The following is a 25,517-nucleotide window of genomic DNA, read 5'->3' as shown; positions in this document are numbered from 1 at the left end:
CAAAAGCTTCACTGAGCAGGGAGCACAGTCCATCTTGGTAATGCGCCTATTTTGACATCCTTATTAAAGCTGGAAGAAATCTCCAAGTTTGCTTTTATAGCAAGGGTCTAAAAGCTATCACTTTGCTTGATGCTAATGATAGGCCTGTGATCCCACAAGTAATTGAGCATACAGCTTGCTGTGCTCACCTGCATGACTGAGGACTCCATTGGTTCACCTTCTGCAACCGACTGCTATTTTTTGGCTGTCATGACCAGCGTCATTCTAATGGATTTCACTTTGGCTGTAAGCCTTGCCCCTTGCTTGTCCTTGGGATTCCTTAATATTCCCCTCTACATCCATCTGTTGTTGCTCCTCCTCTGCATCCTGCTGCATGTAACACTGACCTTGAACATCCCCAACAGCCCTCTGCTGGCAATGACAAGTTTCTGTTCTCCTTCTATGTCCTTTTGCATACTTGTGTTTTTTCGAAATATAAATAAAAGGGGGATGACATAATTAATGCCACAGTTCTCCCTACTTCCAAATTTAGTGGCCTGTTCAAAAGGCTTCAGTAGGTCAATATGCATCCCTTATTAGTTGCAAATGGTGATTTCAAAGTAATTTGTAACCTAAGCTACAGTTTGACAGCTGCTTGATATAATCCATCACCGCTTTACACTACCCATACAGACCATCCAACATGTGCATCGAATTTCAGCATGTTTCAATGTCACAAATAAGGTAGCAGTTAAACAAACCATACTGTTTTGTAAAGCCTGGAGCGTGTGCATCACCATATCAGAACAATTGAAATGACCAGACACTTTCCTGGCAAAGGCCACCATCTTATTCAATCATGTTTATTTCTTAATGAAATTTTGCACAATTAAATTCAAGATACACACTATGCAGTGACCATGAGTTACTTTGCTCAAACGTAAGGCAGCCAGAATGATGTTGCTCATTACAATGCCAAGTTGAACTTGATGGGTATCCATTTAGTGTCAGATATGCTGATTCATGAACCTCATCAACTGGTCAGCTGTATGGCTTTTGTTGCCCATGCTCTCAAGCTGTGAAACTACTTAGCAGTACTTTGCCTTGCATATGTAACACTGTTCCTTGTTGCTGTTGGGGATTGACTCATGTATTTGGAGGAAAATGTGGATGCAGAGGAGATAACCACTGCCTGGCAGTGGAACCAAATACAGCTTCCAGCCTTGAAGGCTTCATCTCCCGTCCTGGTTGAGGTAGTGCATCACTACCATTCAAAACATTTACCCAGTGGGCCATGAAAGACAAGTGCTATCACTGTCCATAATGCTGCTACAGGTATGTATGGTGCAGTGGACTTTGAAGCTCCAAGGCAAGTGAAGAGCAGCCCATGTTCTACAAGAAATAATGGTGACTAAGTGAGGAAGAGCACACTCTATGTTTATTCAAAATTATGCAAACTCCACTAAATGATGCAGCAGCAATTACACCACCAGCAACACAAGTGGATGACTAAGCGAACACCTGTTCGTTAGTTGTGGATGATGATAATAACATCTATCAAAGACTACTTGGCGATGCAGCCTGGTTATCAGAAAAACAAGTATGAGGTAAAGGGGAAGGAAGACAACTTAGAGCCTTGCTCAGATTGCTGGCCAGCTGCTTTTTCCAAATGAGCAGGTGATATTGATTTACCGTATATACTTGAGTATAAGCTGACTTTTTCAGACCATTTTTTAGGCTAAATAAGTCCTCCTTGGCTTATACTCGGGTATATACTTGAGTATATACATAGTTCGGTGGTGGATAGTGTGGGGGATGGTTGCTCGGCGGAGGAGCGGGGCACACACAGTAGCCGCTGCTGCAGCTACTACGTGTGCCCGCTGCTAAAGGTGAATGAATATTCACCCTTCTCAACGTCCATGGGAGTGAAGAAGGATGAATATTAATTTCTTCAATAGCGTGCACACAGTGGCAGCAGCGCTGCACCTACCGCTGCAGCTCAGTGATCCTCTGTGCCCACTACAAAAGAGAATGCCTATTCTCCATGGGCGTGGAGAAGGGTGAATATGCATTCTCTTTAGTAGCGGGCACACAAGATAGCTGAGCCACAGCGGGAGCTGCGGCGCTGCTGGCACTGTGCACACTCCATTAAAGAACAAGGAAACAAACTCTTCTCCACGCACATAGTCCCTGCGTAGAGAGAAGTGAATATCCCTGCAGCTCACTTCGGGCTTCAGAGGGCACATGGCAGTTGCATCATGCGCTGCTCAGATGCGGAGGTGAGCTGCTGCTGGCAGAACAGGAGGCAGAGCAGGAGCAGAGGGGAGAAAGGTGAGTATGAGTGTTTATTTTTTTTAATGTGTGCAGTGATAGGGGGCCATGCAAACCAGGATAAGGGGGCCATACATACCAGGATTGGGGATGAGGGGGCCATGCATACCATAATTGGGGATGAGAGGGCCATGCATATCAGGATTGGGGATGAGGGGTGCCATGCATACCAGGATTGGGGATGATGAGGTCATGCATACCAGGATTGGGGATGAGGGGAGCCATGCATACCAGGATTGAGGATGAGGGGTGCCATGCATACCAGGATTGGGGATGAGGGGGCCATGCATACCAGGATTAGGGATGAGAGGGCCATGCATACCAGGATTGGGGATGAGGGGTGCCATGCATACCAGGATTGGGGATGATGAGGTCATGCATACCAGGATTGGGGATGAGGGGAGCCATGCAAACCAGGATTGATGATGAGATGTGCCATGCATACCAGGATTGGGGATAATGGGGCCATGCATACCAGGATTGGGGATGAGGGGGTCATGCATACTAGAATGGGGGGATGAGAGGGCCATGCATACCAGGATTGGGGATGAGGGGGCCATGCATACTAGGATTGGGGATGAGTGGGAAATACTTACCAGGATGGTGAAATTTACCAGTAGCTGCTGCATTTCCCACCCGAGGCTTATACTCGAGTCAATAAGTTTTCCCATTTTTTTTAGGTAAAATTAGGTGCCTCCGCTTATATTCAGGTTGGCTTATACTCGAGTATATACGGTATGTGCAGATGGAGTGCGATAATTATTGGTCTATTTGCACCTGGACATCCATGGTTAATTTTCCTGCTGATGAGCTTGCAGACAGACACAGATTTGTCTGTTCGAAATGTGGAGAAGAGCCATAGCGGAGATGCCTGCAGATAATAGTCACCACCACAGTGACCAGAGCAGTCAGGCACAATTGAGCCTCTTCCACCAATATGATGTGCGGAATCACCTGCTCCAGAGCTGACTGAAGAAGAAGCAGATCCTTGCCTCCATGTCTGATTCCCACCTCGAAATTTGCCCTCACTCCGAGTGCCACTATAACTGCCAGTGCCCCTATCACTACAGCTGACAGAGACAGCAACACAGTCAGCTACAGTGGGGAAAATAAGCATTTGTTACACTGCTGATTTTGCAAGTTTTCCCACCTACAAAAAATGGAGAGGTCTGTAATTTTTATAGTAGGTACAGTTCAATTGTGAGAGACAGAATCTTAAAAAAAAATCCAGAAAATCACATGGTATGATTTTTACATAACTAATTAGCATTTTATTGCATGAAATAAGTATTTGATACAATAGAAAAACAGAACTTAATATTTGGTACAGAAACTTTTGTTTGCAATTACAGAGGTCAAACGTTTCCTGTAGTTCTTGACCAAGTTTGCACACACTGCAGCAGGTATTTTTGCCCACTCCTCCATAGAGATCTTCTCCAGATCTTTCAGGATTTGGGGTGGTCGCTGTATAACATTGAGTTTCCCTCCAAAGATTCCCTTCAATATGGTGCAGTCGTCCTGTCCCCTTTGCAGAAAAGCACCCCCAAAGTATGAGGTCTCCCCCAACATGCTTCACGGTTGGGATGGTGTTCTTGGGGTTGTACTCATCCTTCTTCTTCCTCCAAACACCAAAAAGTTCTAATTTGGTCTCATCTTACGACATGACTTTCTCCCGTGCCTCCTCTGGATCATTTAGATAGTCATTGGCGAACTTCTAACGGGTCTGGACATGTATTGGCGTGAGCAGAGGGTCCTTGTGTGCCCTCGAGGATTAAAATCCATGACCATGTAGTGTGTTACTAACGGTAATGTTTGAGACTGTGGTCCATGCTCTCTTCAGGTCATTGATCAGGTCCTCCCATGTAGTTCTGGGATGATTCCTGACCTTTCTCAGTATCATCCTTACCCCACGAGGCGAGATTTTGCATGGCCCGAGGAATTTTGACAGTCATCCTGTGTTTCTTCCATTCTCTAATAATTGTGCCAATAGTTGTTACCTTCTCACCAAGCTGCTTGTCTTATTGTCCTATAGCCCATCCCAAGCCTTTTGCAGGTCTATAATTTTGTCCCTGGTGTCCTTACACAGCTCTTTGGTCTTGGCCATGGTGGAGAGGTAGGAGTGTGATTGAATTAGTGGACAGGTAACGAGTTCAAACAGGTGCAATTAATACAGGTAATGTGTATAGAGTAGGAGGGCTTCTTAAAGAAAAACAAACAGGTCTGTGAGAGCAAGAATTCTTGCTGGCTGATAGATGATCAAATACTTATTTCATGCAATAAAATGCAATTTAATTATTTAAAAATCATGCAATCTGATTTTATGGATTTTTTTAGATTCTGTCTCTCAGAGGTGAAGTGTACCTATGATAAAAATTACAGACCTCTCCATTCTTTGTAGGTGGGAAAACTTGCAAAATGGACAGTGGATTAAATACTTATTTTCCCCACTGTAGGTGTTTGAATCGAGTCCTTTATCTCCTCCAGGTTCAAGTCATCAGAGTTCAAAGGCCTACTGTTCCTCTCCTCCAATAAATCAATTGGGTGCTGTGGATTAATGGACTAAGGGGATGAACAAATGTGTTGTTGTTGACACAATTGAAAGTCCTCCATGTAAATGATTAACTGTTATGGCACAAGAGGAGGAAGACTGTACAGAACACTAAAACTGATGGTGCTGCTGTGAGATAACATCATCCTGCTGTTACTGAGAAAAGTGATGTGCCATATATTCCATTATTCTCTCCACTTCTCCCAACTAATATGTTTGCAGGTGAAAAATAAGGCAAATTGTGACCTGCGTTTGGTAGTAGTACTGCAGGACAGCATGTGCCAGCCGAGGCGCTACTGCTGCTAGCAGCTCCCACATTTTTTGCCATAGTCTGTTTTTTTTATCTTTCTCACTAATCCATCCTTTGCCAGTGCCACTTTTCTTGTGCCATTCACTTTATATACAAGTATAACATTTCTAAAAATGTTCAACCACCTTAATTTACCGTATTTTTCGGACCATAAAATGCAATTTTTCTCCCCCAAATTTGGGAGGAAAATGGGGGGTGCGTCTTATGGTCTGAATGTACCAGGAGTTGCGGTGGTGGAGCGGGAGCGTAGGAAGCAGGGCCCTCCGTTCCATCCCTCAGGTACCCAGCAAGCGGCAGCAGAAGAGGTGAAATACTGCGGGGAAGGTGTCTGGCTGTAGGCGGTGAGGCAGAGTGGCGTGTGCTGCTTTTCTGGTGGCCGTGGCCATCTTCCTGTAGCTGTGATTTACAGGAAAATGGCCACCGAGATCCCAGTGTGCGCATGCGGTGACTCGGGTGGCCATTTTCCTGTAGATCACAGCTACGGTAATTTGTTCTTAGACATATCCTAGTTACTTTATAGCTCAGGTGCAATACTTTGGACTAGGTTTCTTTCACATTGTGTTTTAAACTGTAAGTGACAATCACAAATATACGTCAAGAGGATTTTCAGTCAAGCTTAGGAGTATAGGGACGTCTGCATTCCATAGGTATCTAGTATACAAAAAAATATTGTTGCATACATTTTTAAAAAATATGAAAATTGTGACCTCCCCGACAGTGGTACCCATTGAGGTGGCTTCCTTGATGTGTTGCACTCTGGCCTATTTTTTGCCAATCATCCGTCATCTAACCAAATAAGGCACCAAATTGCATTAATAGCCTAGTTATCTCTAATGTAAGTAAATGGAGCAGTGGTTGGAACTGAGAACAAATTGCACAGTTTAGAGGAATCTAAAATAGTTGCAAAATATTACAGTACAGTTCCAAAAATTAGGCATGCCTCTGACATGTCAAACGTTTTGTGAAAAAGCAATTATGCTTACAGTCTAGTTGTTTAAAATATAACAAATATATTGTCCACTTACCTGATGCTTTGAAGGAGGTCAGTTCCACAGCCTATAAGAAAGGAAAAGAGGAAAAAGAAACCTTAATTGTAAGACACAATGTGTTCCAAACATTGCAAACATTTTTGGAGTCCTAGTCCTGCTGCACAATGAATTTTGAGCCAATCAGATTCATCACAGATGATATTACGTGATGGATTAAATATTTGCCTGTGTTTCTCAGAATTGAGGTCACCAATAATCCTGACCAAATTCCCAAATCAGCCCCAAACTTGCAAGGAACCTCCAACCATGACTCACTGTTGTCTGCAGACTAATTATTCTGTCGCTCTCCAGCAACAAACTGCCTTCTGTGACAGCCAAATATTTCACTGACTCAACAGTTGATTGGTGTAGTTGGGTTCCACTGGTTACTGCCAGTTCCCAGTACAGTCATGGCCAAAAGTATTGAGAATGAGACAAATAGTAATTTTTCCAAAGTTTACTGCTTCATTTTTTGTAATGGCAATTTGCATATACTCCTGAATGTCAAAGAGTGATCAGCTTAACAGCAATTACTGTACTTGCAAAGTCAATATTTGCCCAGAAAATGAACTTTAACCCCCAAAACACATTTCAACATCATTGCAGTCCTGCCTTAAAAGGAGCAGCTAACATCGTTTTAGTGATTGATCCATTAACACAGGTGTGGGTGTTGATGAGGACAGGGCTGGCGATCAAGCAGTCATGATTAAGTAAGAATGACATCACTGGACACTTTAAAAGGAGGCTGGTTCTTGGTATCATTATTTCTCTTCAGTTAACCATGGTTATCTCTAAAGAAACACGTTCAGCCATCATTGCACTGCACAAAAATGGCCTAACAAGGAAGAGTATCGCAGCTACAAAGATTACACCTCAGTCAACAATCTATCGCATCATCAAGAACTTCAAGGAGAGAGCTTCCATTGTTATCAAAAAGCTTGCTCAGGAATGGCAGCAGGCTGGTGTGAGTGCTTCTGCACGCACTTTGAGGCGGAGACTCTTTGAGCAAGGGCTGGTTTCAAGGAGGGCAGCAAAGAAGCCACTTCTCTCCTGAAAAAACATGGACTGCTGAGGACTGGGGCAAAGTCATTTTCTCTGATGAATCCCCTTTTCGATTGTTTGGGACATCTGGAAAACAGCTTATTCGGATAAGAAGAGGTGAGCGCTACCACCAGTCTTGTCTCATGCAAACTGTAAAGCATCCTGAAACCATTCATGTGTGGGGTTGCTTCTCAGCCAAGGGAATCGGCTCACTCACAGTCTTGCCTAAAAACACAGCCATGAATAAAGAATGGTACCAGAATGTCCTCCAAGAGCAACTTCTCCCAACCGTCCAAGAGCAGTTTGGCGCCCAACAATGCCTTTTCCAGCATGATGGAGCACCTTGCCATAAAGCAAAGGAGATAACTAAATGGCTCATGGAACAAAACAGAGATTTTGGGTCCATGGCCTGGAAACTCCCCAGATCTTAATCCCATTGAGAACTTGTGGTCAATCATCAAGAGACGGGTGGACAAACAAAAACCAACAAATTCTGGCAAAATGCAAGCATTGATTATGCAAGAATGGACTGCTATCAGTCAGGATTTGGTCCAAAAGTTGATTGAGAGCATGCCAGGGAGAATTACAGAGGTCTTGAAGAAGAAGGGGCAACACTGCAAAGATTGACTTGCTGCATTAACTCATTCTAACTGTCAATATAACCTATTGGTCCTCATAATATGATTGCAATTATATTTCTGTATGTGATATAAACATCAGACAAACACTAATAAAAACCAGAGGCCAGCAGATCGTGTGAAAATATAATTTTGGTGTCATTCTCAAAACTTTTGGCCATGACTGTAGATTGCACTGTTGGACTGTTTCCATGGCCGATTAATATGTCTACGATCCTCAACGTTATCCATTTCTTGGTGTCCTTAATGTTGAGAAATACAGGCAGATACCTGTATTTATCCATCATGCAGTAATTTCCTCCAAATTTAGGGTATGTGCACACGATGCAGAAATGAAGCAGAAAATTTCTGCATCATTTCTGCATCTCCCTGGCAGAAAAAACGCATGCAGATTGTGCATGCGTTTTTCCTGCAGAATACATGCGGATCCACATGCAGATTCACATGCGTTTCCGCATGCAGATTGACAAGCACTTTCCAGGCGATTTTAGCATCACCTGGAAAGTGCTTGACAACTAGGTCACACTATATAAATCCATGCAAACAGCATGGATTTATATAGCGTGACCCGAGAGAGTGTATATACTTACCTCCGATGGCCCGCGCTGTCCTGCTTTACAAAGTTCCCGGCTGCCGGCAACTTTGAATTGAAAGACCTGCCGACGTCAGCGTCACGTGACCCGTCACATGACTCTGACGTCAGCGCAGGTCCTACAACTCACTGCAAGTGCCGGGAACCAAGCGGGAGCGCTGCGCGGGCCGACAGAAGGTAAGAATACGTTTATTTTTTATTTTATTCTTTTTTTACAGCTTTTTTAATGGTACCTGGGTGTGGATGAGACTCTCCTCTCCTCCACACTCGGGTACCACCGCATATTAGAACGCGCCAATAGCGCAAGTACAGATGCTGTCTTGCGGAATTGGCGCGTTCTAATGCAAGTCAATGGTGGCGAAATCGCCGCGTTTCCGCAAAATTAATTGACATGCTGCGGACTTTTGACCGCAGCGTTCACGCTGCGGAAAAATCCGCATCATGGGCACAGCACATGCGGATTTCCATTGGGGAACATTGCTTCCCTTCTACCATGCGTTTTTCATGCGTTTCCGCGGCGTTTACGCAACTGCAAAAACGCCGCGGAAACGCATGAAATACGCATCGTGTGAACTCAGCCTTATTCTGCAGCAGGACTAACCCAAAGTATACAGCCAACGTCTTTAAGAACTATCTGCGGCATAAAGAAGGATAAGGAGTCCTGGAAGTGATGATCCGGCCCCCACATGACCCTGATCTCAACATCATCCAGATGGTGTGGGATGACATGAAGAGACAGAAGGATTTGTGCAAACCTACAACCTGTGGCTTGTTCTCCAAGATGTTTGGAACAACCTCCCTGCGAAGTTCCTTAAACTGTGTGCAAATGTAGCTAGAGGAATTGATGGTGTTTTGAAAGCAAATGGCGGTCACACCAAATATTGATGTAATTTAGATTTTGCTTTTGTTCATTCACTTTGCATATTGTAAATTCATAATAATAATCTATTAACACTTCCATTACTGAACACATTCTTTATTTGAAGCATTTTTTTTCTCAGAGAACTGAATATTTTTATTGTACAGACAAGGTGGAAAGTGTTGACAGCCTTAAAATTGCTCTAGAAAATGAAGTATTTCTCCCAGAAGATTATTGCAATTACACGTTTTGTTATACACATTTATTTCCTTTGTGTGTACTGGTACACAAAAAAAAAACAGAAAAGGCAAGTTGGACATAATTTCACCCTAAACCCCAAAAATGGGCAGGAAAAAATTGTAGGCACCTTTCCAAAATTGTGGGTAAACTTTGTTTCAAGCATGTGATGCTCACCTGTGGCAACTTTAATGACTCAAACATGACCCATGACAAAGGAACATCAAAACCTATGGAGATTGACTTGTAACCTTGATATTGTTGATATTTTTCAACAATTTTGGTTATCAAGTCCTCAGACAGTTCTCTTCTCCTCTTTCTGTTCTCCATTCTTAATGTGGCTCACACAGACACACAATGCACAGATTGAGTTAACTTCTCCCCTTTTTATCTGGTTTCAGGTGTGATATTCATATTGCCCACACCTGCTACTTATGTAATGACCCAAAAGGGGCAATTACAAACATTTCTGCATTCATAGGAGTCTGTGAAATAATTTATGCTTTGATGTATTGTCTGGTGTCATTCTTAGAGATGAGCGTTGTTCTACTCGAACTGTTCGCCAATCTCAAATTCGAGCTGTTTTGGGCGGTGTTCGAGCCGTTCGGCGAACACGAACAATTTGACAAAAATTCGGCTGTTTGAGGTTATGTTCGATAACTGTTCGTGCACCAAAATCATAACTGGATTTTTTCTCAGTAATGATGAAAATTAATGTTAATACGCAGTTTGAGTGTACAGCGGGGTGGGGGGAGGGGCAGGGGATGGATCTCTGCAGGAACAATGAAGATCTCCATTTTTTTTTTCTCTTTCCCGCATTTACAGTGGGGAGGTGCAATCTGTCAGCCTATCAGCAGCGCACACACGGAGCGAAGTGCTTTTTTTCACACAAGCAAGGGCATGTGTCATTGGCAGTGTATGTCACATGTCCTTGCCCTATAAGACCAAGTCATTTTCCCCGTCGCCACCATTTTCTCACTGCTGCAGCTGCGTGTTAGACGGCACCGCTGTTGCTGTGTGCGCTATACCTTGTTAATTTCAAGCCAATTTTCGCACAAATCTACAGATAGCTTGGGAGTAGGGAATAGTTGTGATTGCAGTCCTTTTAAGGACTAGGTTACAGCATTTCCTACGACTTTTATCAGGCAGGTCTGTGCTCTTAAATAGATAGATTGTGGGAGTAAAGACTAATTGTAATTGGAGTCCTTTTCAGGACTAGGTTACATCAGTTCCTATCAGTTTTTGCCAGGCAGGTCTGTGCCAGTGCTGTGCAAGTTTTTTTCACAGCACTTGGCTGAATCTAGCAAAGCTAATCCTTTTTGGCCTATTGCAGAGTGTGTTAGTCAGTGGAGTAGCCTATCTGTGTTGCAAGATATACCACCTGTGTATAGAATACCAATTTTTTTACTGCACCTAGTGAAGTAAAATCTTTTGGGCATAGCATCATTCTATTAGTCCATCTATACTGACCTCCATCAGGTTGCAAATTGAATATAATTTTTTTCTGCATCTAGCTCTGAAAAAATATTGGGCTTCTAGCTGTGTGTGGGACTTGTTGTATTAGTCCATCTATACTGACCTCCATCAGGTTGCAAACTGAATATATTTTTTTCTGCATCTACCTCTGAAAAAATATTGTGCTTCTAGCTGTGTGTGGGACTTGTTCTATTAATCCATCTATACTGACCTCCATCAGGTTGCAAACTGAATATATTTTTTTCTGCATCTACCTCTGAAAAAATATTGGGCTTCTAGCTGTGTGTGGGACTTGTTGTATTAGTCCATCTATACTGACCTCCATCAGGTTGCAAACTGAATATATTTTTTTCTGCATCTACCTCTGAAAAAATATTGGGCTTCTAGCTGTGTGTGGGACTTGTTCTATTAATCCATCTATACAGACCTCCATCAGGTTGCAAACTGAATATATTTTTTTCTGCATCTACCTCTGAAAAAATATTTGGCCTTCTAGCAGTGTGTGGGACTTTCTCTATTAGTCCATCTATACTGACCTCCATCAGGTTGCAAATTAAAAATAATTTTTATCTGCATCTAGCTCTGAAAAAATATTTGGCCTTCTAGCAGTGTGTGGGACTTTCTATATTAATCCATCTATACTGACCTCCATCAGGTTGCAAATTAAAAATAATTTTTATCTGCATCTACCTCTGAAAAAATATTTGGGCTTCTAGCTGTGTGTGGGACTTGTTCTATTAATCCATCTATACAGACCTCCATCAGGTTGCAAACTGAATATAATTTTTTTCTGCATCTAGCTCTGAAAAAATATTTGGCCTTCTAGCAGTGTGTGGGACTTGTTCTATTAGTCCACCTATACTGACCTCCATCAGGTTGCAAATTCAAAATAATTTTTTGTCTGCATCTAGCTCTGAAAAAATATTTGGCCTTCTAGCAGTGTGTGGGACTTTCTCTATTAGTCCATCTATACTGACCTCCATCAGGTTGCAAACTGAATATATTTTTTTTCTGCATCTACCTCTGAAAAAATATTGGGCTTGTAGCTGTGTGTGGGACTTGTTCTATTAATCCATCTACAGTACAGACCAAAAGTTTGGACACACCTTCTCATTTAAAGATTTTTCTGTATTTTCATGACTATGTAAATTGTACATTCACACTGAAGGCATCAAAACTATGAATTACCACATGTGGAATTATATACTTAACAAAAAAGTATGAAACAACTGAAAATATGTCTTATATTCTAGGTTCTTCAAAGTAGCCACCTTTTGCTTTGATGACTGCTTTGCACACTCTTGGCATTCTCTTGATGAGCTTCAAGAGGTAGTCACCGGAAATGGTCTTCACTTCACAGGTGTGCCCTGTCAGGTTTAATAAGTGGGATTTCTTGCCTTATAAATGGGGTTGGGACCAGCAGTTGTGTTGTGCAGAAGTCTGGTGAATACACAGCTGATAGTCCTACTGAATAGACTGTTAGAATTTGTATTATGGCAAGAAAAAAGCAGCTAAGTAAAGAAAAATGAGTGGCCATCATTACTGTAAGAAATGAAGGTCAGTCAGTGCGAAAAATTGGGAAAACTTTGAAAGTGTCCCCAAGTGCAGTTGCAAAGACCATCAAGCGCTACAAAGAAACTGGCTCACATGAGGACCGCCCCAGGAAAGGAAGACCAAGAGTCACCTCTGCTTCTGAGGATAAGATTATCCGAGTCACCAGCCTCAGAAATCACAGGTTAACAGCAGCTCAGATTAGAGACCAGGTCAATGCCACACAGAGTTCTAGCAGCAGACACATCTCTACAACAACTGTTAAGAGGAGACTTTGTGCAGCAGGCCTTCATGGTAAAATAGCTGCTAGGAAACCACTGCTAAGGACAGGCAACAAGCAGAAGAGACTTGTTTGGGCTAAAGAACACAAGGAATGGACATTAGACCAGTGGAAATCTGTGCTTTGTTCTGATGAGTCCAAATTTGAGATCTTTGGTTCCAACCACCGTGTCTTTGTGCGACGCAGAAAAGGTGAACGGATGCACTCTACATGCCTGGTTCCCACCGTGAAGCATGGAGGAGGAGGTGTGATGGTGTGGGGGTGCTTTGCTGGTGACACTGTTGGGGATTTATTCAAAATTGAAGGCATACTGAACCAGCATGGCTACCACAGCATCTTGCAGCGGCATGCTATTCCATCTGGTTTGCGTTTAGTTGGACCATCATTTATTTTTCAACAGGACAATGACCCCAAACACACCTCCAGGCTGTGTAAGGGGTATTTGACCAAGAAGGAGAGTGATGGGGTGCTACGCCAGATGACCTGGCCTCCACAGTCACCAGATCTGAACCCAATCGAGATGGTTTGGGGTGAGCTGGACCGCAGAGTGAAGGCAAAAGGGCCAACAAGTGCTAAGCATCTCTGGGAACTCCTTCAAGATTGTTGGAAGACCATTTCCGGTGACTACCTCTTGAAGCTCATCAAGAGAATGCCAAGAGTGTGCAAAGCAGTCATCAAAGCAAAAGGTGGCTACTTTGAAGAACCTAGAATATAAGACATATTTTCAGTTGTTTCACACTTTTTTGTTAAGTATATAATTCCACATGTGTTAATTCATAGTTTTGATGCCTTCAGTGTGAATGTACAATTTTCATAGTCATGAAAATACAGAAAAATCTTAAAATGAGAAGGTGTGTCCAAACTTTTGGTCTGTACTGTATACAGACCTCCATCAGGTTGCAAACTGAATAAAAAATTTTTCTGCATCTACCTCTGAAAAAATATTTGGGCTTCTAGCTGTGTGTGGGACTTGTTCTATTAGTCCATCTATACTGACCTCCATCAGGTTGCAAATTGAATATAATTTTTTTCTGCATCTAACCCAGCCAATAGTTTTGGCCTAATACCACAGTTTGGCCACTCAGCTCTGCTCGGTTCCCATCCATTGTTTTTTTGTGCAAACAACTCCAGAGTTGTGAATTAGTTAACCACCAAAATGAGTGGAAAAAGGCCTGCTGCTGGTGGAAAGGGGAATAGGCGTGTTGGGAAGGGGAAAAAAGGTTGTGTCCGTGGGGTAGGTGTTAAAGCAACAGTAACATCTGCAGAAGAAAGACCATCTTCCAGCCAAACTAAAATGTCTACTTCTTTTAGCGGACAATGTGATAAGATCCCTTTCTTACGGCCACGCCAATCGCTACAAATTCCAGATGAGGCACAAAAACAGCAGGTGCTTCAACGGATATCAAGTGCTCCTTTAAGTGGGCTCTCCTCCACATCAACTTCAACATCACAAATACTCCAGTCCTCAAAGGTGTCACCCCAATCGCACTTGCTTCCTCACAGCTCCCAAATCTCCAGCTGCCCGTCTGAGTATGAGGTAGAACAGATGGTTGAGTCTGCAGAGCTGTTTACTCATACTATAGCCTGGGAATCAGGGGTCGACTCCAGCGCTTCTGTGAATCCAGACGAGGAAATGATCTGCACTGATGCCCAGAATCTTTATGAGTCGGATCCAGGACCAGACGCAGAAGGTTCTGACCATAATGTAGACCCTCATTCCCAAACTGTAACTCCTGTTGGTGGAGACAATGAGGAAGACGATGATAAGACTCAAATACCTGATTGGAGCGACAACTTTAGTTTTTTGTCAGGGCAGGAACAGGTTGGCTCTGAGGACGACGGGTGTGATAACGCACAGGGTGATGATGATGAGGTTGGAGATCCCACTTACTGTCAACCCACAGTCAGCCAAGAGATGAGGTCAGCAGAGGAGGTGGAGGAAGATGCTAGTGACGACGAGGTCAGGTTGCGCCTTCCTGGACAGAGACGTAGTACTGGAAGCACGTCAACAACTGCATCCTCAAACACAACTCTGCCTCTCACCACAAGTCGTGGTGGCTCTTCAGGTCGCATGGGTGCTAAGCCTTGCATAGCCTGGGCATTTTTTCAGATCGATAAAGATGACCCAACTCGTGTTATCTGTAACATTTGTCAGCAAAAGCTAAGTAGAGGCCAAAAAATACATAGTTTGAGTACTTCATGCATGAACCGGCACATGGACATGAAGCATAAGTTGCAGTGGGAAGCTCAGTGTGCTACAATGCGGCCTAGCCGGCCGGGCCAACCACCGTCTGCCATATCTTGTGCATCCGCGGCCTCTTCATCCTCTGTGACTGGGGGGACAGCAGTCACACCTGTTTTGGGGCGCAGACCTGCCACCTCTTTACCCGCAACAGCCAGCGTGATTGGCAGGTCATCATTTTCTTTGGAGGTGGTAACACCAGCTGGTGTTGAGCGCTGTCCGACATCGATAGCACCACCTTTGGATCAAGGCAACCTAACATGTCTGCCTGCATCTTCCTCACAGACCGGCAGTTTGCCGGGGACACCCTTATCAACCCCGTCTAAGCACAATAGCCAGCCCTCGGTCCCTCAGATGTGGACAAGTAAAAGACCATTTCCTCCTAGCCATGAGAAAGCTAAGAGGTTGAATTTCACCATCTGCAAGCTCTTGGCTACAGAAATGCTGCCTTTCCGCCTGGTGGACACAGAGGATTTTCGAGACCTTATGTCCGTCGCAGTGCCCCAGTACCAGATGCCCAGTCGGCACTACTTCTCAAAGAAAGGTGTGCCTGCGCTCTACCAGCATGTCGCACACAACATCACTGCTTCTTTGAGAAACTCTGTGTGTGACAGGGTGCATTTCACCACAGACACTTGGACGAGTAGGCATGGACAGGGGCGTTACATGTCGCTGACTGGGCACTGGGTAACTATGGTGACAGCAGGACAAGGGGCTGCTGTCCAAGTCTTGCCGTCCCCACGAGTTGTGCGTCAATCCTCTTTATGTCAAAGTTCCTCTACTGCTTCTGCCTCCTCAACCTCCTCTCGGTCTTCCACCTGCACTCAAAGCCTGTCTGGTCATGCCACAAGCTTTCTAACTGCGCAGAAGGGATCCTGCACACCTCCTTACTATGCTGGCAGTAGGGCTCAACGTCATCAGGCGGTTTTTACATTGAAATGTCTGGGAAATGTGAGTCACACAGCTGAGGAGTTGTGGTCAGCTCTGGAGAACCAATTTCATGAATGGTTGTCTCCACTGGACCTGAAACCAGGGAAGGCCGTGTGCGACAATGCTGCAAACCTGGGTGCGGCCCTTCGCCGGGGCAATGTCACACACGTGCCTTGTATGGCTCACGTGTTGAACCTGGTTGTCCAGCAATTTTTAGCCCACTATCCCAGACTAGATGGCCTTCTGCAGAGGGCACGGTCGCTGTGTGCTCACTTCCGCCGTTCACATCCCGCAGCTCAGCGACTTACATCTCTACAGAAGTCGTTGGGCCTGCCACTTCACCGGCTAAAATGCGATGTGCCTACCCGGTAGAATTCAATTCTGCACATGTTGCAGCGACTGTGGCAGCACCGACAAGCCCTGGTGCAATACGTTCTGACGTATAGCCTGGGCAAACGAGATCCAGAGGTGGGGCAAATCACGCTGGAGGAGTGGTCTCAGATCAGGGACCTATGCACCCTTCTGCACAGTTTTGAAATGGCGACGAAGATGTTTAGTGCTGACGATGCCATTATCAGCATGACTATTCCGGTGATTTACATGCTGGAGCACATTTTAAACAGAATTCGGAGTCAGGTGGTGGCACAAGAGGAGGTGGAGGAAGTAGAGGAGGAGGAGTTGTATGCGGAAGGGCTAACATCTGCAAGGTCCAGACGGTCGGCAGCACCAAGGCGGCAGGCATGTGAGGGTGGGGGAGATGGTTTTACCAGGGCGCATGGTAGCAGCCAAACTAGTGAGGAAGGTGCAGGAGCCCAGGAAGAAGTGGAGGACGAACTGATGGAAGACTCATCAGATGAGGGAGACCTTGATCACATTTCTGTTGTGCGAGGTTGGGGGGAGAGGACAGAGGAAGGAAGCATGATTGTTACCTCGCCACCAACACAACAGGGACTTGGTGCTCCTGGATGCGCAACACACATGAGTGCCTTCTTGCTGCACTACCTGCAACATGACCCTCGAATTGTGAGAATTAGAAATAATCCTGACTACTGGGTTGCCACACTGTTAGATCCCCGGTACAAAAGTAAATTTGCAGAAATTATTCCTGCCATAGAAAGGGATGCACGCATGCAGGAGTATCAGCAGAGACTGTTGCAGAATCTTACATGTGCTTTTCCACAAAATACCAGTGGTGCACGTAGTGAATCTCACAGTTCCAACTTGCCAACCGTGGGACCGTCAAGTGTTCAGCACTCAAACCGTAACAGAACCACAGTATCTGCTGGTAACATCAATTTTGCGGAATCATTTCACCACTTTTTTAGCCCATCCTTTGCAAGGCCACAGGAGACAAGAAGTCTGACACATAGTCAAGGCCTAGAGACGATGGTACAGGAGTATCTCCAAGTAAACATTGAAGCCATGACTGTGTCACTGGACCCTTGCTCTTTTTGGGCTTCCAATCTGGATAAATGGCCGGAGCTAGCCACTTACGCCTTGGAGATCTTGTCATGCCCCGCAGCCAGAGTTCTGTCTGAACGTGTGTTCAGCGCTGCTGGTGGTGTGCTGACAGATAAGCGCACGCGGCTCTCCACTGATAATGTAGACAGACTCACGTTCATAAAGATGAACAAATCATGGATCCAAAACGACTTTTCTACCCCTGTGTCATCCTGGGGAGAGTAAAAGCTTGATGATTGGTTAAAATCACCCTACCAACCGTTTTAAGCTTTCAAATTACTAATCATGTTTATCTGTATCTTGGCTGGAAAATAATTTGGGCTTTGTAGCAGTGTGCAGCACTGATTCTATTAGGTCATCTATAATAAGCTCCACCAGATTTAAAATTACTAATCATGTTTATCTGTATCTTGACTGGAAAATAATTTGGGCTTTGTAGCAGTGTGCAGCACTGATCGTATTAGGCCATCTATACTAAAGCGTCACCAGATTTAAAATTAATAATAATTTTTAGCTGCATCTAGCCCGGAAAATAATTTTGGGGCTCCGAGATGCGCAAGACACATAAGTGCCTTCTTGCTGCACTACCTGCAGCATGACCCTCATATTGTCAGAATTCGAAGTAATCATGACTACTGGGTTGCCACACTCTTAGATCCCCCAAACTTTTCGATCAACCTTTTCATTTTAATAAAGACCAAAAAAATGGTCATTTTTGAAATTATAAGCATTAGCAGGTTGTTAGAAACTGAAATCAAACAGTTTTCAACTCAAAACTTTATTCTAGGTGATGTTACATTTTCACATAGGACCCCTTGTTCGAAAGGAGCTTCTGAACTCTCTCGTCCATTGAATTTGTCAGGTTTTGGATGGTTTCTGCTTCAATTGTTTTGCATGAGGACAGAATACCCTCCCAGAGCTGTTGCTTAGATGTGAACTGCCTCCCGCCATCATAGACACTCCTTTTAATGATGCTCCAAAGGTTCTGAATGGGGTAGAGGTCAGGGGAGCATGGGGGTCACACCATAAGTTTGTCCCCTTTTATGCCCATATCAGCCAGAGATGCAGATGTTTTATGTGCAGCATGAGATGGTGCATTATCATGCAGAAAAATGATCTTGCTGTGAAATACACGGTTCTTCTTCTTGAACCATGGCAGGAAGTGCTGTTTGAGAAAATCCACATACATTATAGAGTTCATCTTTAGCGCCTTCAGGGATCCTAAAGGGGCCGACAATCTCTCTCCCCATGATTCCAGCCCAAAACATTACTCCACCTCCTCCTTGTTGGCGCTGTAGCCGTGTTTGCGTGGGGTGTCCATCAACCAGCCATCCTCCACTCCATCCATCTGGACCATCGAGCGCTGCACGGCACTCATCCGTGAACAAAACAGTTTTGAAATCAGTCTTCATGTAATGTTTGGCCCACTGGAGCCGTTTCTGCTTGTGTGAAGTGGATAGAGGAGGTCGACAGGATGGCGTATGTGTAGCACCCTGAGGACTCGGCTGCTACAGGGGTATTACACCTCAAGCCAGAGGTGTGGTATTCCACTCCCGGGTAAGGATGGAGTGTGGGACTGAGCTCAGAAAGCTGCATACACTACATACATCCCATTTCCGGGGGACAGACCGACGGTACTCCCACCAGTATATGTGCAGGTACGACAGTGTCTGTCCCTGGCTGGAGTGGGAGGGGGGGTGGAACATCCCAGTAGTGTAGGGGCAGATAGGGGGAGCAGTCTGGGTAAGGCTAGGAGCTCATTGGGTGCTGGTCACCTGAGCTCACACATAGAGGGAGTATATAAGGTGGGCACCATCTTAGATCAGGGTCAGTCTTCTGTAGAGGGTCAGTCAGTCCTGAGAGAGGTCCAGGAGCGCCTGCAGAGAGAAGAGAGAGAGGAGAAGAGAAGGACCCAGAGGGGGAGAAGAAGGAACCCCAAGAACCCAGTATACAACCAGAAGGGTGAAGGGTTGGCACGCAAGGGAACCGGATCCCAAATTAGTGGAGGAGAGAAACTACTCTCAACTAAGAACCGGAGGCTGCGACATTACATGTGGAGCAGCCCCTCACCAAGTCCACTAAGAAGGCACACCGAGCATAGGGTCAGGGAAGCCAAAGAAGGTTCACCCAACAGGAGACCCGAGGGAGCCGGACATAAGTGGACCCCTGGTGGGAACGGCCAGTAGAGAGGACAGTCAGAAAGGGAGCTCAGGACCACGCTCCAGAATTGCTTGGTGGTTGGCCGAGTCCAGGACCTGGTGGACGCAGCACGGCTCGGGCGGTCACTCAAGGCCAGAGTGACCAACAGAACAGCAGTAAGTAAAAACCCTGAACTGCACAGCCCGACTCTGAGTCTTCTTACCATCCACACTGCACCACCACTACCACCATCCTCTACACCTGACCCCCTGAGGCTATACCCCTCCCGTTGGGGGTTATACTACCACAGCTGCACATATACCACCAGCCTCAGCGGACCCTGCTGCAGCGGCGGCCTTTTGACCGCAAATCAACGGGTGGCGTAGTCGACACTAAGAACAACTAATAACATCTGTAAAGACTGCCACACACTGAGTTTGACACCCTGGGCACGGACCGGGTCGCCGCCACTCGGAGACTACAACCCCCATCTGATCCGGCTCCGGGTAATCCCCAAACAGCACTGGCCCAGGGGGCGCGTCAACTTTGGCGTAGTCGGCAGGATTTCGTGCCCGCAACCACCGGGTACTGCGTGCCTGAAGAAAAGTTCAAATTTACCTCAAGAAGAAGTCTCCCGCCGGTTCCAGAGGGTCCCCGCCATGGGACGCCATCACGGATCATTTCCCGCCGGTTGCCCGCCATCTGCAGCTTTTTCCCGCCATCCACGGAGTTTCCCGCCACTGGGAGACGATTCCCGCCATTTCCAGAAGATTTCCCGCCTTGGAAGAGCGGACGCCATTATGGGCGTGCCAGAGGGTGGCAAGAGGTCACCTCCCATCGTGGGCCAGGTAAAGGAATGGCGCCAAAAGCGGAAACCGCCCCCACCAACGGAGACTGTGATGCTAGAGATGTCCATCAGCGTGAGAGAACTGCCCCTGGAACTGACAATCACAAAGTTGCCCCGGGACCACCTTCAATGTGGGCGGAGACAGAACAAGAGAGCGAAGATGGGTGCAGCCTGGAGGAGTCTGGAGAGAGCGCACCCGGAGACAAGAAGTCTGGAGAGGACTCCGGAGAAGTCGTACCCGGAGATGGAAGGAGAGTCAGGCAGCACCGACCCTGTGGTCAGGAGCCTGCTGCAAGCAACAACCCCACTAGGCTTAGTGGAGATCCTGGCACAGCTCCCCCGAGACCGGGAGTGTGCGCAGACCGCGCTGGAGCGCCTCGCATGGAGGATGGCCCAGGTGCAGCGAGAGACGCTGACGGAGTGGAGCCGAGAGATGGCCCTGCAGGCAAGAACCCGCCAGCGAAGCACGCCACCCGAGACGAGGAGACAGACCGCCTCTGAGGATGGTGCAGGAGGAGTGAAGGCCGGAGACGGCGCCGAAGGGGGAGCTGAACAGATGGAGGCAGGTAAAGGGGACGTCACTACCCCGAGCCGAGAAACCGCGTGCCTGCCCCAGCTCCCCGTCGCAGAGCCCGAAATTCCCCCTGCCGTGCCCGTCGCTGCATCGTCACCGCTCCAGACAAGGCCTCAAGCAGAAGCCGCGGCCGCGACCCCTGTGACGTCACGCGCCTCAACCCTGAGCGCGGCAAAGCAGGAAACACAACCGGCCTGGTCGCAAGGTCTAGTACCCCCGGGCGCCGCAGTACCAACAGCGCCCTCTACCTACTGCTGCTAGTTAAAATATAGTCCCCGTTGGGACCAGCAAATTGAACTGAAACCCGTGTGTCCCTATTCCCACTGACCAAGGACTGAGAGCGGCCATATTTCCCCTTGTATATAGTTGCGCTTTTTAAGGCGCCCCCTACTGGTTTTATAGGAAAGCTGTGTTATTCTACAAGAGACTGTCGCACTTTACCCGGTCACAAGTTGCACCGTGGCCGGAGGAACAAGAAAGTTTACAAGAATGTTTATTATGAAAAAGTTTTATGCTGCAGAAATATATATATAATGTTTTATATGTTTATGTTGTTAAAAAAAAAAAAAAAAAAAAAAAAAATTGTATGTTTATGGATGTTTTATTCTCTTACAGCCCGAGGACGTGCTGTGATTTACCAGGGGGGAATGTAGCACCCTGAGGACTCGGCTGCTACAGGGGTATTACACCTCAAGCCAGAGGTGTGGTATTCCACTCCCGGGTAAGGATGGAGTGTGGGACTGAGCTCAGAAAGCTGCATACACTACATACATCCCATTTCCGGGGGACAGACCGACGGTACTCCCACCAGTATATGTGCAGGTACGACAGTGTCTGTCCCTGGCTGGAGTGGGAGGGGGGTGGAACATCCCAGTAGTGTAGGGGCAGATAGGGGGAGCAGTCTGGGTAAGGCTAGGAGCTCATTGGGTGCTGGTCACCTGAGCTCACACATAGAGGGAGTATATAAGGTGGGCACCATCTTAGATCAGGGTCAGTCTTCTGTAGAGGGTCAGTCAGTCCTGAGAGAGGTCCAGGAGCGCCTGCAGAGAGAAGAGAGAGAGGAGAAGAGAAGGACCCAGAGGGGGAGAAGAAGGAACCCCAAGAACCCAGTATACAACCAGAAGGGTGAAGGGTTGGCACGCAAGGGAACCGGATCCCAAATTAGTGGAGGAGAGAAACTACCCTCAACTAAGAACCGGAGGCTGCGACATTACATGTGGAGCAGCCCCTCACCAAGTTCACTAAGAAGGCACACCGAGCATAGGGTCAGGGAAGCCAAAGAAGGTTCACCCAACAGGAGACCCGAGGGAGCCGGACATAAGTGGACCCCTGGTGGGAACGGCCAGTAGAGAGGACAGTCAGAAAGGGAGCTCAGGACCACGCTCCAGAATTGCTTGGGGGTTGGCCGAGTCCAGGACCTGGTGGACGCAGCACGGCTCGGGCGGTCACTCAAGGCCAGAGTGACCAACAGAACAGCAGTAAGTAAAAACCCTGAACTGCACAGCCCGACTCTGAGTCTTCTTACCATCCACACTGCACCACCACTACCACCATCCTCTACACCTGACCCCCTGAGGCTATACCCCTCCCGTTGGGGGTTATACTACCACAGCTGCACATATACCACCAGCCTCAGCGGACCCTGCTGCAGCGGCGGCCTTTTGACCGCAAATCAACGGGTGGCGTAGTCGACACTAAGAAAAACTAATAACATCTGTAAAGTCTGCCACACACTGAGTTTGACACCCTGGGCACGGACCGGGTCGCCGCCACTCGGAGACTACAACCCCCATCTGATCCGGCTCCGGGTAACCCCAAACAGCACTGGCCCAGGGGGCGCGTCATATGCACAGCTGCAAACCTCTGAAGGACCCTGCATCTTGTTGTTCGGGGGACGTTGGAGGCACCAGCAGCTTCAAAAACTTGTCTGCTGCTATGACAAGGCTTTTTTGCCGCTGCTCTTGACGCGCCCCTGGGCCTGTGTCGCGCTGCTTGTGCGCACGCGGGAGCTTACCCGGAGCCGGATCCGTGGAGGGTTGTAATCTCGTGGCGGTGACCCGGTCCGTGCCCAGGGAGTCAAACTAGACGGCAGTCTATTAGTAGTAAATAGTTGATGACTACGCCACCCGTTGAGTGCAGCCAGGAAGCTGCTGCTGCAGGGCAGACCGCTGAGGCCGGTGGTAGGATTGTGCAGCGTGATAGTATAACCCCCAACGGGAGGGGTATGGCCTCAGGGCAGCCGACGTAGATGATGGGGGTAGCAGGAACCACTCAGAGACGGTACGGTGTAGTTCAGGGTCTTTACTGGTAACAACGACAGACCCTCCCGGAGTACTTGCTAGCAAACGGGGCCTGGTCAGTCTTTGAGCAGATGGGATCTCCCCTGGCCAGGCGTAGTTGTAAGCCTCCCAAACTGACTGTACTCTTCTGGCTACCTTGCTAGAAGCTGATGTAAGTAGCCCACGTCCCTGAGTGTACCGTGTGGTGCTCACCCGTATGGCTGGTGACTCGGGGCCTTCTAATGGCTTCCGCTCCACGATGGCGGTGCTGGTCCCACGCGTGTGACCGTGCCTTCGGGCTTCTGGGCCAGAGGACCTGAAATCCCCTGCCCGACGGATTCTGCTGCTGGGTAGGAGTTAGTCCCCACAGCCTCGGACTCCGGGTCCGGTAAAGAATCTTCTTAGTCAGGGCGAGCTCTGTAGCTGCCAGCCCCTGACTCCTTGTAACTCTGCTGTTTCCTATGCTGCTTCTCTTCTCCACTCTCCTTGTCTGACTCACCCTGCCTCAGCCCCGGGTTTATACAGGGGAAGTTCTTCCCCTCCCCAGACTGGGCAGGAGGTGTGGCATGCACAGGATCCCTGACCAAAGGACCTCCCACCTGCTCTCAGACATAATATCTCTATCACTGTGGCAACCAGACCCCTGGGGTGTCACATTCCCCCCTAGTGAAATTTAGTACTCCGGGACTAAACACATTTAGAAAAACATAACAAAGTATAACAATAACAATACTATAAGAAAAACACATAAGATGGTTACGGCGTGTCCGCAACCGGATGCAGTCTTTGAAGAAAAGCAAAGGTGTCCATTTCACCAACACAGGGAGACGTAACCAGGTAGGGGTCTGTCCTACCCCGAGTCCTTAACAGTCTCTAGTCCATCCTGGGTTACGCTCCAACTATATACAAGGATTCCCGGTAAATCCACCAAGGTTTCCTAAAAATAACTAGAAACACAAAATTATACACAAGCAACAAGACACAGAAAAACATAAATAAAACAATTTATACACTTTAAATTCTCCAGCGTGCGGGTAACTGGCCTCTAGTGGCCCGAGTGGACCTACGGAGCTGACTGTCTGGCCCTGAACTACAGGGTGTAGGAGCTGTCAAGGGTAAACTGGGCAGCTGTCTACCGGCTCTTTGTCTCACTAGGGGTACGGCAGGCTCACTATAAGCAGAGGGTTGATTCTCCTGTTCTGCTTGTGTGGAGTCTTCTGCCTCCTGGACCGGCTGTTCTTCCAGCTCTACCCGTTGCTCCGTAGGTTCTTGGGATGATGGTTGGAGGAAGGTGAGTACGGGTACCACAACTGCACCATTGACTTGAGTCCAAGACTGAGGGAAGTCCCCGAGCACGGTACTAACCATATCTTCCCTTTCTTCCACGGGTCGATGGTCTTCTTGTTCCTCTTCAGGGTTCCTCAGTTGTTCGGGACACTTCTTCAGGTGGTCCCGGGATACAATGGCTGTGGTTTCCCCTCCGTCTTTACTGATGGTACAGACCTTCGGGTTCTCGTGGCTTGAGGGCAGTACGGTGTACGGGTCCTTCTCCCACTGGTCGTCCAACTTGTGGAGCCGTCTCTTCCTCTTCAAGACCTGCTCTCCGGGTACCAGGGGAACAGCGGGAGCATACTGGTTGTAAGTTTTCTCTTGTCTTTCCCTAGCCTGACAGAGACTTCGCTCCACGCTCTCCTGTACTCTCCGGTACTGCTGCTGCCTCTCTGTGTCCCAGTCTGTTTCTGGTGAAGTGTCCTCGGGGGTCAGGACTCCCATTTCCAGGTCAACAGGTAACTTACCAGGTCTTGCCCTCATTAGGTAAGCCGGGGTACAGTTGGTGGAACCTACCGGGATGTGGTTGTATAGGTCCACCAGATCGGGCAACTTTTCAGGCCACAGACTGCGTTCTTCCAGGGGCAACGTTTTTAGAAGATCCATTACCACCTGGTTCATTTTTTCACAAAGTCCATTAGTCTGCGGATGGTAGGGTGTTGTCCTTATCTTCCGGCAGCCATACAGATTGCAGAATTCCTGAAAGACCTCCGCTTCAAAGGCAGGTCCCTGGTCCGTCAGCACTTGGTCCGGGTACCCGTGTGGACGGCAGAAGTGCTGCTGGAAGGCTCTAGCTGCTGTTTGAGCCGTTAAGTCCTTGACGGGGACGACAACCAAGAACCGGGA

At 47.1% G+C, this 25,517-nt stretch overlaps 1 protein-coding gene across 1 annotated transcript in view; it reads right to left on the bottom strand.

Moving 5' to 3' along the window:
- ADGRD2 (adhesion G protein-coupled receptor D2) overlaps positions 1-25,517 on the bottom strand; it is a 642,994-nt gene that overhangs the window by 57,701 nt on the left and 559,776 nt on the right. Inside the window, exon 25 of the mRNA XM_073639770.1 lies at positions 6,194-6,224. Coding sequence (XP_073495871.1) covers positions 6,194-6,224 — 31 coding nt within the window. The remainder of the gene's footprint in view (positions 1-6,193; positions 6,225-25,517) is intronic.

Source organism: Phyllobates terribilis, unplaced genomic scaffold, assembly GCF_046119375.1.
Source record: "Phyllobates terribilis strain yellow unplaced genomic scaffold, ASM4611937v1 Scaffold_7__3_contigs__length_470593459, whole genome shotgun sequence".
Lineage (NCBI taxonomy): Eukaryota > Metazoa > Chordata > Amphibia > Anura > Dendrobatidae > Phyllobates > Phyllobates terribilis.
The sequence above is the reverse complement of the archived record's forward strand: the minus strand, read 5'-3'. Positions and strand labels throughout refer to the sequence as shown.